We start from the raw sequence: 16,968 nt of genomic DNA, 5'->3' as shown, positions 1-16,968 counted from the left end.
TTTTTTTGAGACGGAGTCTCGCTCTGCCGCCCAGGCTGGAGTGCAGTGGCCGGATCTCTGCTCACTGCAAGCTCCGCCTCCCGGGTTCACGCCATTCTCCTGCCTCAGCCTTCCGAGTAGCTGGGACTACAGGCGCCCGCCACCGCGCCCGGCTAGTTTTTTGTATTTTTTAGTAGAGACGGGGTTTCACCATGTTAGCCAGGATGGTCTCGATCTCCTGACCTCGTGATCCGCCCGTCTCGGCCTCCCAAAGTGCTGGGATTACAGGCTTGAGCCACCGCGCCCGGCCTATTATTTAATTTTTATAAATTTATCTAGCTTTATTTCTCTGAGGTCCAAGAAATATTGCCAGGAATTTTCTCATTATAGTTGGCAGGTTTGACGTGTGTAAGACTGCTTCCCTGGGGTTGGAATTTTTCAGGTTGCCAGCTTTGCTAAAGGGAAAAGTTAGTTTTTCTGTTGTAGGAATTAGTATGTCAGCAGCAGCAGTAACCCTCTTTTGCAATACTCTAGTGCTTTCAGAATGATATAATGCAGAAAGTTTCCTTAAGATATAGTAAGGAAATTTATTGGAAATATTTTTGGTATTTTAAATCTTTTTCATTGCTATGTAAGACTTTAACATATTAAAATTTTAAATGTTAGCATTAATCAGCATTTGCAGTTGTGTTTTGAGTTTATGCATCTTTTGCTAATGCTACGTAAGAATTTCTAACTAAAAGTTTATTTTTAAAAAAGAAAATTAAATAGTGCTTTCTGGCATTTGAATTTTCTTTAACAGTGATCTTTGTTTGGATCGATAGTAAACTTTTTTTCCTCTACTGTACTTATCATAGTACCCCTAATTCTGTGCTTTGGGTTGAAAAAATTAAGCTCTGTATGCTACAGGATGTGTAATAAATAAAGCAAATGACTTTCAAGTGAAAATAAGAATTATATTTGAAAAGAAAGAACCATGTCTATTTAATTTTGTGAAAAAGTTTTAAATATGTTTCTCTGGAGGATGAAAAAAAGTTTTTCTTTGTTTCTCCATGTATAGGGGTGTTTGTCTTTTTTTAATCCTTAAATTATACTGTTGCTTTAGAGAAGAAAGCCTTCATTTGTGTATCTTGGCTAGCTTTCTGAAAGCGTTTACATAATTTTAAAACGTGGTCAAATGGTCCATATATTTCCCATTTCGTTCTCTTTTAATAATATGGAATTAGTTCACGTTAGTTTTACTACCAGATCTACAAAATCTAGTTTTTGTTTCAAGCAGTAAAGTATCAAGTTTATGTCAGTTTGGTTTACTTTGATATATTAGCATCTTTTTCCTAATGAATTTTTTGTTTAAAACTGTTTCCTGGTCTAAGTGGTACATCTGCTCCTCAGTAACTGACCAGAAGGCACATGAAAGAAGAAACATTTTCAGTGAAGAAAAGTGCATCAGTTGTCATTTTCTACCTCTCCATGACAAGGAAATGTTTTTATAATCCTGGCGTAGCAATCCAGCTTTTAGTTCTAGTTTATAGTTTTTGTAGCCATCTGATTACATATAGATATAGTTATTAAGTGTCTTGTAAGCATTTCTCAATTACTTTTATTACACAAATCTTTGCATATACTATATCTGCATATTCAACAGATTTGTTACATTTCTAGTATTATAAAACAGGAATTAAGTATTTTTGTATTTGAGCAGTATTTAACCTTCAAATGTCACATTAATATAGAAGGGAGTGAGGATGAAAATCAAATGTATTTGAACATAAATTTGAGCTAATCATAAAGATTCTGTAATTTATTAACTGGTGAGAAACTAATTTGTAAGGTTCAAGTTCAAGTGAACTTTTAAATAATTGCTTGCTTAAAATATAAACAAATTTATATAACTACCAAAATTTGACAGGGAAAATGTTGACTTTAAGGTTATCTACTGATTTGCCAAATATCAAGTCTGTGCCTCGCTTTACTCTACGTTGTCTGTTTAGTGCTTACAAGTTGTCACAGCATACATTTTTACTAATGACTTTTTTCATTATTTTATTACAGTCTTTTCAAAGGCAAAGTTAAAAAGCAGAGCTTCCAGTTTGATTTTTGTTTTTTAGTAAAAGTTTTGTTTTTTAAAGTCTTTTAATAACTTGAATGGAGTTGAGAAAAGAATTTTTTTTTCCCCCTAAGGGAAGGTTCCATTATACTTCAGTAGTGGAAAGCATCTAGTAGAATGTATGTTGTGGTATCTTCTCAGGAAGGCTGCATTAGATATGTAAAATGTTATTTATTGCATTCTCAATTTGTACATCAGCTGTTGGCTATGTCAGTCACAAATTTGGTGAGAGTAAATAACCTTAGTATTGTAAAGATGGAGTTTATAAATCTCTTAGCATTTGAAAATGTTATGTTCTTTTTAAAAAATTCTTTCTATGCAAAGACATTAAACATGATAATCACAGTTGTTTTTAATAAATTTAGATATCATTTGCCTTTTTTCTTTCAGTAAAGGTACAGCAGCTATTTGATAAACATTATACTAATGTTTTGCTTTACCGAGTCTTAGAAATTATATAAATAAAGCATTTAGAATAATGTTTTTCAAATACAACTTGTTTTTTAAAGTTAATCCTAGAACAAAAAGGCAAAATGGCAAATCTCATTTAAAATTTACTTTGAAGCTCAGTGTTTTTGCTTTCTTAGTTGTCTACCACCTCCCTCCCTTCTCCCTCCCTTCTCTGTTCAAATGGAGAAGATATAAGGAGAGTACAGATGCGGCAGGTCTTAAACGAAAGCGTTCCCAAGGTACAGTAATTGTAGTTTTATTTCTCCATGTAGTTATATTCCTGGCTTATAGCATTCAGTTGCATTTAAAGCAAAGAAAGTATTAGTTTTTTAAAAATGTGTCCATTGTACTATTTTGTTTATTGCTACTTTATTATGTGTATAAATATTGGTAAACAGTGTATGTAGTCCAGTAACAGGATGTTCAAATGTTCCCCAACATTAAAATGGTTTACTTTAAGATATGTGGATGATTTAAGGAGGAAAAGCATTTTTCTGGCTTAACATTAATCTCTAAATATCTTGGTCTTATAGTTTAACGTTTTAAGCATCTGTTGCTCACAACTATTTTAACAAAAACGTGGTTTAGAAACACAAAAGCTTGAAGTCATGGCATGGATCAGATATGTAATTAGAAAAGTGATTGTTAAACCCTTGCAAAAGATCTTTTTTAGTTTATGAAAAGTTGTTTTATTTAAAAAGCTGACCTTATTATTTTCTTTGGAGCTGAAGATATAATTTATGTTCATTATGTTAATTGAATCTTGATCTGGTGTACAGTGTTAGTAATGTACCGTGGCAGGTAAGTAAAATATAAATTGGTTTATCATAGATTTTTGAAATTGCATATTTAATATAACTAAGAAGTACTGTTCCTTATAATGTCCTTGTATCCTAGTAGGCAATAGGTTTTCATAAAAATGTCTTATGATCATAGATCTTGACCAGAGCTATATTCTTTTATATTTAGCTTGAGGTTATTTTCAGCCCATCTTTAAATCAGAAGAGTTAGACTCTGCCTGTAGCTAACTCTGTGGCAGGTCAGCATATGTCTTTGTACCTCTGTATTTTTGTAAGTAAAATGGGAGATAATATTTTGCCTTGAAAGAATTTTAAGAAAATAAATCAAGCATAAAATTCTTTAAGAAAGAATAAAATTCTTTTAAGAATTTTAAGAAAATAAATCTGAAGATGGGTATGTTAATTTTTTCTACCTATATACCAGAGCTATAAAGGAAAAGCTTGAGGCCCTCAAAACATAAGAATTATCAAATTATGAATTGATGGATATGTTTTATCAATTTTTTTACTACTTCCACAAACATTGCTGTATTTGTGGTATATGTGCCAGACACTGTGATAGGATATTCTTTTTGGTGCTAGGGATATAAGAAATGATCAAGACACAGTCCCTGGCTCCTGGGACTTATGAATTCCTAAAGAATATAGGTTTGGAGTTTCTTTAAGGCCTCATTTTCGCCAGGCATATCCCCAGTTACAGAAATGCAGCAACCATACTGGTTTTTTTTGGTTTTTTTTGTTTTTTTTGTTTTTTTTGTTTTTTTTTGAGACAGGATCTCTCTCTCTGTGTTGCCTAGGCTAGAGTGCAGTGGCATGATCATAGCTCATTGCAGGCTTGACCTCCTGGGCTCAAATGATCCTCCTGCCTCAGCCTCCCAAGTAGCTGGAACCACAGGCATATACCACCATGCTCAGCTGATTTTTTTAGTTTTTATGTGGAGATGAGGCCTCACTGTTGTTGCCCAGGCTGCTGTCAAACTCCTGGGCTCAAGTGATCCTCCTGCCTCAGCCTCCCAGAGTGCTGGATTATATGTGTGAGTCAATGCACCCAGCCAACCATATTGATTTGAACATCGTGGCAGAAAAACATTTCCTGAATTCTGTATACTAAAATATCTTTCAGTTTTGGATTTGTGCTATGATGAGCAATATCCGGTAATTATTGGCTTCACCATCCATTCCAAAAATACCTCATTTTCTAATAGATTATTCTTTTCCCAGTTTAAAGGTAAATTTTTTTCCCCTGAGTCTTATTTTGTCTAGCGCTTAGTGAAATTTTTACAAATCATTTGATATTTTTAGTAAAATCAGTAGAAGAAACTGAAGTGAAGTTGCTGTGTCAAAGCTATTGAGAGCTTGAGGTATATATGCCTTAGACCCAATGAAGAGTCAGCCACATCGCCTGGAAAAGCAGTTGTTTAATTATCAAAACACATAGAAACTGTATATTAGAGGTTAAAATTATGATGGTTAAGTCACTCAGTGCTTTAAAAGGTTGCCATTCCCTATAGCAGGATTAATCATTTATAAAATAAAGTCCCTATCCATTACTTGCTTCACATAACTTTTATGTGAAATAGTGTTTTATTGAATTAAGTTTCATATCTGAGTTTGTTAGATAACATTGATTTAAAAATCTGAGTGTTATAATTTTTCAAACAAATAAAGTTTGTCTTGGAGACTTTCAAATTAGCTTTTCCTTTTTACAATAGCTGTTCATAGTTTCAAGTTGAGTCGAAACCATGTGGACTGGCACAGTGTGGATGAAGTATATCTTTATAGTGATGCAACAACATCTAAAATTGCAAGAACAGTTACCCAAAAACTGGGATTTTCTAAAGGTAATCATTAAATATTACTATAGCTTATCAAAATTTTGGGAATCTGACTTTTTCTCTTATATTCAAAATAGACAATTCATGTTCTGTTTTTAGTATGTTTTAAATGTATTAAATTTAGTGACAGATTCCTTTTTAAATGAAACTTTTTAAGTTGAGGTGACATGTGTTCGTCAAGGAATAATTATATATTTAGAATGATTTGACAAGATTAATAAATATCTTTTATACTTCTGAAAGCACAAAAGCTGTTAAACCTAAATTGTGGCAGTTGAAATATAGTGTCAAGGAAGATGAGGACTGAAAATTTTCCATCATATTTAGTGACCTGGAGGTCATTGGTGACTTAGATGGATTGATGGGGCAGAAACCAGATCAGCATGGGTTGAAGCATAAGTAGAAGATGAAGCAATGGAAGCAATGAGAATAGACAACTCTTTTTTCTTCTTTTTTTTAAGATGGGGTCTCACTCTGTCCCTAGGGGGACAGAGCAGTCCTCCGAACTCAAGCCTCCTCAAGGGCTCAAGCAATCCTCTGAACTCAGCCTCCTCAGTAGCTAGGATTACAGGGATGCACCACCATGCCCAACTAATTTTTTTAATTTTTTGTAGAAACAGAGTCTCCTTAGGTTGTCCAGGCTGGTTTCAGATTTTTGGCTGCAAGCCATCCTCTTGCCTTGGTCTTCCAAAGCTCTGGGATTACAGACTTGAAATACAGTGCCTGGCCTGACAACTCTTTAGACACGTTTGACTACATGAAAGAAAAGAGAGAATGATACCTGGGGAAGATGGGAGAGCATTATCAAAAAATAAATGTAAAAAGAATTTTAAAGTTTGATACAATTTTTATACCATATTTTACATTTTTAATTTCAATAATGTGCTTTGAATATCTTATGTTTATTACTCAGTTGTATTTATTTTCTGAATTACCTTGTGTAACTAGCTTAATTTGCTATTTGAATGGTTGTCTTTACTTTTTAATTAGTAAGCTCTCTTTGTATACTTAAGTAATTGTAATTATGTGTTATATTTTGCATATTTTTTCCAGTTTGCCATTTCTTTTTTCCTGATATTTTCTTATATAGAAGCTTTAAATTTTTATATATTCAATTTGTCCTTCTTTCCTTCCATTTCTTTCTCTTTATGGTTTCTGACTTTGGTTTTGTGTCCAGTTCACTTTATATCACAGCTGATCAATATATACCTTCTTACAGTTTTTATTTCCTCCCCCACAGCCAGTGAAATTTTTTCATAATATTCCTTTTACTTCTTTTTTTTCTTAAAACATATTGTGGAAAATGCTATTTCTCAGATTAAATAGTAAATTTAGAATTAAAATTTTTCTACAGCATCAAGTAGTGGGACCAGACTTCATAGAGGTTATGTAGAAGAAGCCACATTAGAAGACAAGCCATCACAGACTACCCATATTGTATTTGTTGTGCATGGCATTGGGCAGAAAATGGACCAAGGAAGAATTATAAAAAATACAGCCATGTAAGTTCTTTGATGAATACATTCTATGTCTAGTCTAGAATCCAAACTTTCATCCAGAGTATAAGAGATATTAACAGTATACTAATTCCACTGCATGGTCCTCCAGTGCCAACTATTCGAATACCTCTTAAGTCATAGATCAAGTATCTGGACCAAATTTTGAGAGGGATTATGTCTACTGGATGATGATGATGTTTGATTTTTTTCTCCCCACAGTATGGAGAAGAAGAGGGATAAGGAAGCCTTTTTAAATCTAATATATTAAGTTAATTTATAGTCTAAGGTTGAAAGCAAGAAAAATATCTAGTTTTAGGTTATATCTTACTCTCTGAACTTCAGAAACTAAGAATACTGCAAAGTTGCACAACTCTAAAAGGCTAAGAAATAGCCAATTAGCAGCTTAACCTCTCCGATTAATTGCTACCCAAGCCGGGCGCGGTGGCTCAAGCCTGTAATCCCAGCACTTTGGGAGGCCGAGACGGGCGGATCACGAGGTCAGGAGATCGAGACCATCCTGGCTGACACGGTGAAACCCTGTCTCTACTAAAAAATACAAAAAACTAGCCGGGCGAGGTGGCGGGCGCCTGTAGTCCCAGCTACTCGGGAGGCTGAGGCAGGAGAATGGCGTGAACCCGGGAGGCGGAGCTTGCAGTGAGCTGAGATCCGGCCACTGCACTCCAGCCTGGGTGGCAGAGCAAGACTCCGTCTCAAAAAAAAAAAAAAAATTGCTACCCAAGGAAACTGAACTCTGAATTTTATGTGGAAAACAGTGGATTATTTACCAACACACCAGACAGGTTATTTACCTCATTAGTTTATTTATATTCAGTTTTATCCTAAAACTTTTTAAGATGTTTTAGGGGTATATATGATATTTGCGTGTTTCAAAAACATTAATGACTTTGTTAAAAGGGCATGTTAGGGTTAAGGGTTCCACCGCAAACTTGGCTGTGAGCTAGCAGCCAGTGTAAAGAAAAATATAATCGGTTATAGATGATGCCAGGAGAACAAGTCTGTTGTTGACAAGTCCAGTTTATTTGATTCTGAGGCTTATAAAGGTTCATTTGAGTCCTTATAAAGTAAACGGTGTTATGATACTAGGAAGTATGTCCTCAGCAACACCTGTATAATAATAATGCAATGCTGAGTTTTATTTCACTTTTTATTGTAACATCTCTTAATGTCAGCTAATGGATTAAAGTAAAAATACAATTCAACTTCTTTTTATTATTATTATACTTTAAGTTCTAGGGTACATGTGCACAATGTGCAGGTTACATATGTATACATGTGCCATGTTGGTTTGCTGCACCCATTAACTCGTCATTTACATTAGGTATATCTCCTAAGGCTATGCCCCCCACATCCCCTCACCCCGGTGGGGCCCAGTGTGTGATGTTCCCTACCTTGTGTCCAAGTGTTCTCATTGTTCAGTTCCCACCTATGAGTGAGAATATGCAGTGTTTGGTTTTCTATCCTTGTGATAGTTTGCTCGGAATAATGGTTTCCAGCTACATCCATGTCCCTACAAAGGACATGAACTCATCCTTTTTTATGGCTGCATCGTATTCCATGGTGTATATGTGCCACATTTTCTTAATCCAGTCTATCATTGATGGACATTTGGGTTGGTTCCAAGTCTTTGTTGTTGTGAATAGTGCTGCAATAAACATACGTGTGCATGTGTCTTTATATTCACATGATTTATAATCCTTTGGGTTTATACCCAGTAATGAGATTGCTGGGTCAAATGGTATTTCTAGTTTTAGATCCTTTAGGAATCACCCCACTGTCTTCCACAATGGCTGAACTAGTTTACACTCCCAACAGTGTAAAAGCATTCATATTTCTCCACATCCTCTCCACCTGTTGTTTCCTGATTTTTAATGATCGCCATTCTAACTGGTGTGAGATGGTATCTCATTGTGGTTCTGATTTCCATTTCTCTGATGACCAGTGATGATGAGCATCTTTTCATGTGTCTGTTGGCTGCATAAATGTCTTTTGAAAAGTGTCTGTTCATATCATTTGCCTACTTTTTGATGGGGTTGTTTGATTTTTTTTCTTGTAAATTTGTTTAAGTTTCTGGATATTAGCCCTTTGTCAGATGGGTAGATAGCAAAAATTTTCTCCCATTCTGTAGGTTCCCTGTTCACTCTGATGGTAGTTTCTCTTGCTGTGCAGAAGCTCTTTAGTTTAATTAGATCCCATGTGTCGATTTTGGCTTTTGTTGCCATTGCTTTTGGTGTTTTAGTCATGAAGTCCTTGCCCATGCTTATGTCCTGAATGGTATTGCCTAGGTTTTCTTCTTGGGTTTTTATGGTTTTAGGTCTAACATTTAAGTCTTTTATCCATCTTGAATGAATTTTTGTGTAAGGCGTAAGGAAGGGATCCAGTTTCAGCTTTCTACATATAGCTAGCCAGTTTTCCCAGCACCATTTATTAAATGGGGAATCCTTTCCACATTTCTTGTTTTTGTCAGGTTTCTCAAAGATCAGATGGTTGTAGATGTGTGATGTTATTTCTGAGGCCTCTGTTTTGTTCCATTGGTCTATATCTCTCTTTTGGTACCAGTACCATGCTGTTGGTTACTGTAGCCTTGTAGTATAGTTTGAAGTCAGTTAGCATGATGCCTCTAGCTTTGTTCTTTTTGCTTAGGATTGTCTTGGCAACGTGGGCTCTTTTTTGGTTCCATATGAACTTTAAAGTAGTTTTTTCCAATTATATGAAGAAAGTCATTGGTAGCTTGATGGGGATGGCACTGAATCTATAAATTACTTTGGGCAGTATGGCCATTTTCACGGTATTGATTGTTCCTATCCATGAGCATTGAATATTCTTCCATTTGTTTGTGTCCTCTTTTATTTCATTGAGCAGTGGTTTATAGTTCTCCTCGAAGAGGTACTTCACATCCCTTGTAAGTTGAATTCCTAGGTATTTTATTCTCTTTGTAGCAATTGTAAATGGGAGTTCACTCATGATTTGGCTCTCTGTGTTAATGGTGTATAGGAATTCTTGTGATTTTTGCACATTGATTTTGTATCCTGAGATACAACTTTGTTGAAATTGCTTATCAGCTTAAGGAGATTTTGGGCTGAGACGATGGGGTTTTCTAAGTATACAATCATGTCATCTGCAAACAGGGACAATTTGACTTCGTCTTTTCCTAACTGAATACCCTTTATTTCTTTCTCTTGCCTGATTGCCCTGGCCAGAACTTCCAGCACTATGTAGAATAGGAGTGGTGAGAGAGGGCATCCCTGTCTTCTGCCAGTTTTCAAAGGGAATGCTTCCAGTTTTTGCCCATTCAATATGATATTGGTTGTGGGTTTGTCATAAATAGCTCTTATTATTTTGAGATGTATTCCATCAATACCTAGTTTATTAAGAATTTTTAGCATGAAGGGCTGTTAAATTTTGTCAAAGGCCTTTTCTGCATCTATTGAGATAATCATATGGTTTTTGTCCTTGGTTCAGGTTATGTGATGGATTATGTTTGCATATGTTGAACCAGACTTGCATCCCAGGGATAAAGCTGACTTGATCATGGTGGATAAGCTTTTTGATGTGCTGCTGGATTCTGTTTGCCAGTATTTTACTGAGGATTTTCTAATCGATGTTCATCAGGGATATTGGTCTAAAATTCTCTTTTTTTTGTTGTGTCTCTGCCAGGCTTTGGTATCAGGATGATGCTGGCTTCATAAAATGAGTTAGGGAGGATTCCCTCTTTTTCTATTGATTGGAATAGTTTCAGAAGGAATGGTACCAGCTCCTCTTTGTACCTCTGGAAGAATTTGGCTGTGAATCCGGTCCTGGACTTATTTTGGTTGGTAGGCTCTTAATTATTGCCTCAATTTCAGAGCCTGTTACTGGTCTATTCAGTGATTCAACTTCTTCCTGGTTTAGTCTTGGGGGAGGGTGTATGTGTCCAGGAATTTATCCATTTCTTCTAGATTTTCTAGTTTATTTGTGTAGAGTTGTTTATAGTATTCTCTGATGGTAGTTTGTATTTCTGTGGGATTGGTGGTGGTAACCCTTTTATCATTTTTCATTACATCTATTTGATTCTTCTCTCTTTTCTTCTTTGTTAGTCTTGTTAGCGGTCTATCAATTTTGTTGATCTTTTCAAAAAACCTGCTCCTGGTTTCATTCATTTTTTTGAAGGACTTTTTTGTGTCTCTATCTCCATCAGTTCTGCTCTGATCTTAGTTATTTTTTGCCTTCTGCTATATTTTGAATTTGTTTACTCTTGCTTCTCTAGTTCTTTTAATTATGATGTTAGTGTATCAATTTTAGATCTTTCCTGCTTTCTCTTGTGGCCATTTAGTGCTATAAATTTCCCTCTATGCACTGCTTTAAATGTGTCCCAGAGTTTCTGGTACGTTGTGTCTTTGTTCTCACTGGTTTCAAAGAATATCTTTATTTCTGCCTTCATTTTGTTATGTACCCAGTAGTCATTCAGGAGCAGATTGTTCAGTTTCCATGTACTTGTGTGGTTTTGAGTGAGTTTCTTAATCCTGAGTTTAATTTGATTTCACTGTGGTCTGAGACACAGTTTGTTGTCATTTCTGTTCTTTTGCCTTTGCTGAGGAGTGCTTTACTTCCAACTGTGTGGTCAGTTTTGGAATAAATGTGATGTGGTGCTGAGAAGAATGTATATTCTGTTGATTTGGGGTGGAGAGTTCTGTAGATGTCTATTAGGTCTGCTTGGTAAAGAGCCGAGTTCAAGTCCTGGATATCCTTGTTAACCTTCTGTCTCATTGATCTGTCTAATATTGACAGTGGGGTGTTAAAGGCTGACATTATTATTGTGTGGGAGTCTTAAGTCTCTTTGTAGGTCACTAAGAACTTGCTTTATGAATCTGGGTGCTCCTGTATTGGATGCATATATATTTAGGATAGTTGGCTCTTCTTGTTGAATTGATCCCTTTACCATTATGCAATGGCCTTCTTTGTCTCTTTTGATCTGTTGGTTTAAAGTCTGTTTTATCCAAGACTGGGATTGCAACCCATGGTTTTTTTTGTTTTTGTTTTTGCTTTCCATTTTCTTGGTAGATCCTCCTCCATCCCTTTATTTTGAGCCTATGTGTGTCTCTGCACATGAGATGGGTCTCCTGAACACAGCACACTGATGAGTCTTGACTCTTTATCCAATTTGCCAGTCTGTGTCTTTTAACTGGGCATTTAGCCCATTTACATTTAAGGTTAATACTGTTATGTGTAAATTTGATCCTGTCATTATGATGTTAGCTGGTTATTTTGCCCATTAATTGCTGCAGTTTCCTCCTAGCATCGATGGTCTTTACGATTTGTCGTGTTTTGCAGTGGCTGGTACCAGTTGTTCCTTTCCATGTTTAGTGCTTCCTTTAGGAGCTCTTGTAAGGCAGGCCTGGTGGTGACAAAATCTCTCAACATTTGCTTATCTGTAACGGATTTTATTTCTCCTTCATTTATGAAGCCTAGTTTGGCTCGATATGAGATTCTGGGTTGAAAATTCTTTTCTTTAAGAATGTTGAATATTGGCCCCCACTCTCTTCTGGCTTGTAGGGTTTCTACCGAGAGATTGCTTTTAGTCTGATGGGCTTCCCTTTGTGGGTAACCTGACCTTTCTCTCTGGCTGCCCCTAACATTTTTTCCTTCATTTCAACCTTGGTGAATCTGACAATTATGTGTCTTGGAGTTGCTCTTCTCGAGGAGTATCTTTGTGGTATTCTCTGTATTTCCTAAATTTGAATGTTGACCTGCCTTGCTAGGCTGGGGAAGTTCTCCTGGATAATATCCTGAAGAGTGTTTTCCAGCTTGGTTCCATTTTCCCCCTCACTTTCAGGTACACCAATCAAACATAGATTTGGTCTTTTCACATAATCTCATATTTCTTGGAGGCTTTGTTCATTTATTTTTACTCTTTTTTCTCTTCTCTTTTCGCTTCATTTCATTAATTTGATCTTCAGTCACTGATAACCTTTCTTCCACTTGATCAAATCGGCTACTGAAGCTTATGCATGCATCAGGTCTTCAAGGTCATTCAAGGTCTTCTCTACACTGTTTATTCTAGTTAGCCATTCATCTGATCTTTTCTCAAGGTTTTTAGCTTCCTTGCGATGGGTTCGAACATCCTCCTCTAGCTCAGAGAAGTTCATTATTGCCAACTTTCCGAAGCCTACTTCTGCCAACTCGACAAAGTCATTCTCCATCCAGCTTTGTTCTGTTGCTGGTGAGGAGCTGCGATCCTTTGAAGGAGAAGAGGTGCTCTGGTTTTTAGAATTTTCACCTTTTCTCCTCTGGTTTCTCCCCATCTTTGTGGTTTTATCTACCTTTGGTCTTTGATGATGGTGACCTACAGATGGGGTTTTGGTATGATGTCCTTTTTGTTAATGTTGATGCTATTCCTTTCTGTTTGTTAGTTTTCCTTCTAACAGTCAGGTCCCTCAGCTGCAGGTCTGTTGGAGTTTGCTGGAGGTCCACTCCAGACCCCATTTGCCTGGGAGGTATCTCCCAGTTAGGCTGCACGGGGGTCAGGGACCCACTTGAGAAGGCAGTCTGTCTGTTCTCAGAGCTCAAACGCCATGCTGGGAAAACCACCACTCTCTTCAAAGCTGTCAGATAGGGGAGGATGTTTAAGTCTGCAGAAATTTCTGCTGCCTTTTGTTCAGCTATGCCCTGCCCCCAGAGGTGGCATCTGCAGAGGCAGGTGGGCCTCATTGAGCTGCGGTGGGCTCCACCCAGTTTGAGCTTCCCGGCCACTTTATTTACCTACTCAAGCCTCAGCAATGGCAGACGCCCTTTCCCCAGCCAGGCTGCCACCTAGCAGTTTGATCTCAGACTGCTGCACTAGCAGTGAGCAAGGCTCCGTGGGTGTGGGACCCGCTGAGCCAGGCGCGGGATGTAATCTCCTGGTGTGCCATTTGCTACGACCGTTGGAAAAGCACAGTATTTAGGTGGCAGTGTCCTGATTTTCCCAGTACAATCTGTCACGGCTTCCCTCAGCTGGGAAAGGGAAATCCCAGACCCCTTGCACTTCCCAGGTGAGGCGATGCCCCGCCCTGCTTCAGCTTGCCCTCCATGGGCTGCACCCGCTGTCCAACCAGTCCCAATGAGATGAACCAGGTGCCTCAGCTGGAAATGCAGAAATCACGCATCTTCTGCATCAGTCACACTGGGAGCTGCAGACCGGAGCTGTTCCTGTTCAGTCATCTTGGAACAGACCTCACAATTCAACTTTTTAAAGAAAAAACCTTGTCACATAGTACCAGGCCAAGTCTGATCCTTTTCAATCTCCATGGCTTATATTACAGGAATCTCTTCCCTCTGATCCTGATTTTACTTTCTGATGAGTTGTATATTACTTCCTGTGATGTTTATGTTTTTATGTTAGTATGCAGATATTTTGTTTGGATGTCTAGGAACCTGAGAACTAGGTTTACTTGCATGTTCTCTCTGGAGCCATTGATAAATAAGAAGGTATCGGTTTGATTTCTTTGAGTACAAGTGAGGGAAATCCTAACCCAAAAAGGCTTAAGCCAGAAGCAGCATTTAGTAACTCATAAAACTGAGGAGTCTAGGAGTTAAATTGCCAAACAAGTCATCAAAATCCAGTTTTATCTGCTCTATCACCTTCATTGTGGAGCCATTATCACACATCTCCTTTGATTCCAAATGTTGTTTATATAATCTTGTGCTCAAATTCAAGAAGAAAGAATTAGTCTTTTTTTCCAAAAGTCCCAGCTAGTCTATGCATTTCAGTGACTAATGATGTTGCATCCAACTTCCTGAATCTATGCATGTAGCCATGCAGGGTATGATTGGCTAAACTGGTCATATTCCCAACCTAGAATCAGATGGAAGTTGACTTCATCTTAACTATAGGAAGAGCTAGATTCACAGATAAAAATCACGAGCTATTATTGGAAGTAGGATGAATGAATCCAAGGTGGCTCAAAAAAAAACCCCAAGTGTCCACTACAGGGAGGATTGCCATCATTTCTTCATAGACAGGTTAATTTGATGGAAAATTCTACATATAACTTAGTAATCAATGGAAAATATTCATATAAAAAGGAATTCTGCATAATAAATGATTAAAAGATAGGAAAATCTATATTATTTCTTACCATTTCCCTGCTTGCTGTCATTCCTAAGTTCAGTATTCAGGCCTGTACAAAACTTCATCCTTATCAGGGCCATCCTGAAGCTTGTGTGTACTTGTGATTGATTTGACAGCCTTTTGTTCTCTCAGGATTTCTTTAAATCATGTCTTAGATTCCTGGTAATAGAGAGTTTTCCCTCTTAACATTATTTTAGCAAACCTGCTAATGATTAGTTCAAACTAGCTTTAATCACCTTTGTTCCAGAAAAATATGTTTACTACTTAACACAGATTGAGAAGCAAATTTTTAGACAACTTCTGGGAATGTCAGATATAGTTTACTAAAAGGGATAAATGGAAGGCATTTTAAATACAACTGGATTTACTTTTTGTGGAGTTTCCTTATAAGGGAACTAGTCATAGAACTTGTATACCTAATGCCCTAAATTAGTCATTTTAAAGCTATAATCTTAGAAGAATATAAGGAGGTTTTCAATTAAACACAGTGGGTTGAACACATGAGCTTATCTTATTCCCTCCTGAAACCTCTTTGAACATGATATAAAAAAGAATTTTAAAAAGCAGAAAGGCATAAACCCATAAGTACAGAAAAACATGGGAGAATAAACAATAGTGACAAGAATATCAACAAAACTTATATTTTTGAACAGGAAATATACACATGTAGTTCACAAAACAAAATATTAAAATGTGGAGTAAAAAGGCTGATTCTCATTTCTTCTCCATCTTCCCTCATTTTCCTTTGTCCTTGTATCCCCATTTATAGTCTTCTAGATTTTCTTTATGCATATACAAATTTTTTTCCACACAAAATGTGCATGCTATAGACTTCTGGACCCTGTTTGTTTGTTTGTTTGTTTGTTTGTTTGTTTGTTTGTTTTAAAAATGTATTTTGGATTGCTTGAGCCCAGGAGTTCAAGACTGTGGTGTGCGATGATCATGCCTGTGAGTTTCCAGTGCACTGCAGCATTGGACAATGAAGCAAGACCCCATGTTTGGTTTTTTGGGTTTTTTTTTTGAGACAGAGTCTTGCTCTGTTGCCCAGGCTGGAGTGCAGTAGCATGTTCTTGGCTCACTGCAGCCTCCGCCTCCTGGGTTGAAGAAATTCTCCTATCTCAGCCTTCCTAGTAGCTGGAACTACAGTCACACGTCACCACACCCAGCTAATTTTTGTATTTTTAGTAGAGACAGGGCTTCGTCATATTGGTCAGGCTAGTCTCAAACTCCTGACCTCAGGCAATCCACCTGCCTCAGCTTCCCAAAGTGCTGGGATTACAGGCGTGAGCCACCACGCCCGGTCAACCTCATCTCTTTTAAAAAAAAAAAAGTATCTTGGAGATTACTGTTCATGATTTTCTATTTATATCTTTTTCTATTTTTTTCTATATTTATATCACACGTATATTTTCTTTTTTTTTTTTTGTTTTTTTTTTTTTTTTCTTGTTTTGAGACGGAGTCTCGCTCTGTAGCCCAGGCTGGAGTGCAGTGGCCGGATCTCAGCTCACTGCAAGCTCCGCCTCCCGGGTTCATGCCATTCTCCGGCCTCAGCCTCCCGAGTAGCTGGGACTACAGGCGCCCGCCACCTCGCCCGGCTAGTTTTTTGTATTTCTTAATAGAGACGGGGTTTCACCGTGTTAGCCAGGATGGTCTCGATCTCCTGACCTCGTGATCCGCCCGTCTCGGCCTCCCAAAGTGCTGGGATTACAGGCTTGAGCCACCGCGCCCGGCCATCACACGTATATTTTCTTAAAACCAATTAGTTTACCAATTTTTTTCTAATTGAGAGGAATTATGAAGACTTATTTTTTACAGCTATTTAATGATCCCTAGTTGTACAGTAATTCTTAAATGCTATTAATCTCTATCTTCTCTTCTTACAATATGAGGTAAACATTCATTGCTCAGAGAACATGGAAGTTGAAATAAGCTTATAACAGGACTGAAATCATGATTTTTGTGCATGCGTAGCAGCACAGTAGTGGGTCATTGTCTGAGGTATAGTATTATATTTTTTAATCATTCCTTTTTCTCATTTTCTCTATCCCCTGTTGGTCTCAGTAGTTCTTATGAGATATTTAAGAAATAGATTTTACTGCTTTTAGTAAGGCAAATTTGGGCATCTAGCCAGAACATATCCATCTTCTCTCTTTCCTCTCCCTGTCTCCCCCTTCCTCTCTTTGGCATCCCC

The 16,968-nt window shown here is 37.2% G+C and overlaps 1 protein-coding gene across 4 annotated transcripts in view; it reads left to right on the top strand.

Annotated features, from left to right (window-relative positions):
* DDHD1 (DDHD domain containing 1) overlaps positions 1-16,968 on the top strand; it is a 123,121-nt gene that overhangs the window by 61,452 nt on the left and 44,701 nt on the right. For all 4 annotated transcript variants that reach the window (XM_025392831.1, XM_025392829.1, XM_025392830.1 and 1 more), the window contains 2 exons: positions 5,049-5,177; positions 6,526-6,673. In XM_025392831.1, the coding sequence (XP_025248616.1) occupies positions 5,049-5,177; positions 6,526-6,673 (277 nt within the window). The remainder of the gene's footprint in view (positions 1-5,048; positions 5,178-6,525; positions 6,674-16,968) is intronic.

This window comes from Theropithecus gelada, chromosome 7b, assembly GCF_003255815.1.
Source record: "Theropithecus gelada isolate Dixy chromosome 7b, Tgel_1.0, whole genome shotgun sequence".
Classification (NCBI taxonomy): domain Eukaryota; kingdom Metazoa; phylum Chordata; class Mammalia; order Primates; family Cercopithecidae; genus Theropithecus; species Theropithecus gelada.
This window is presented reverse-complemented; position numbering and strand designations above follow the sequence as displayed.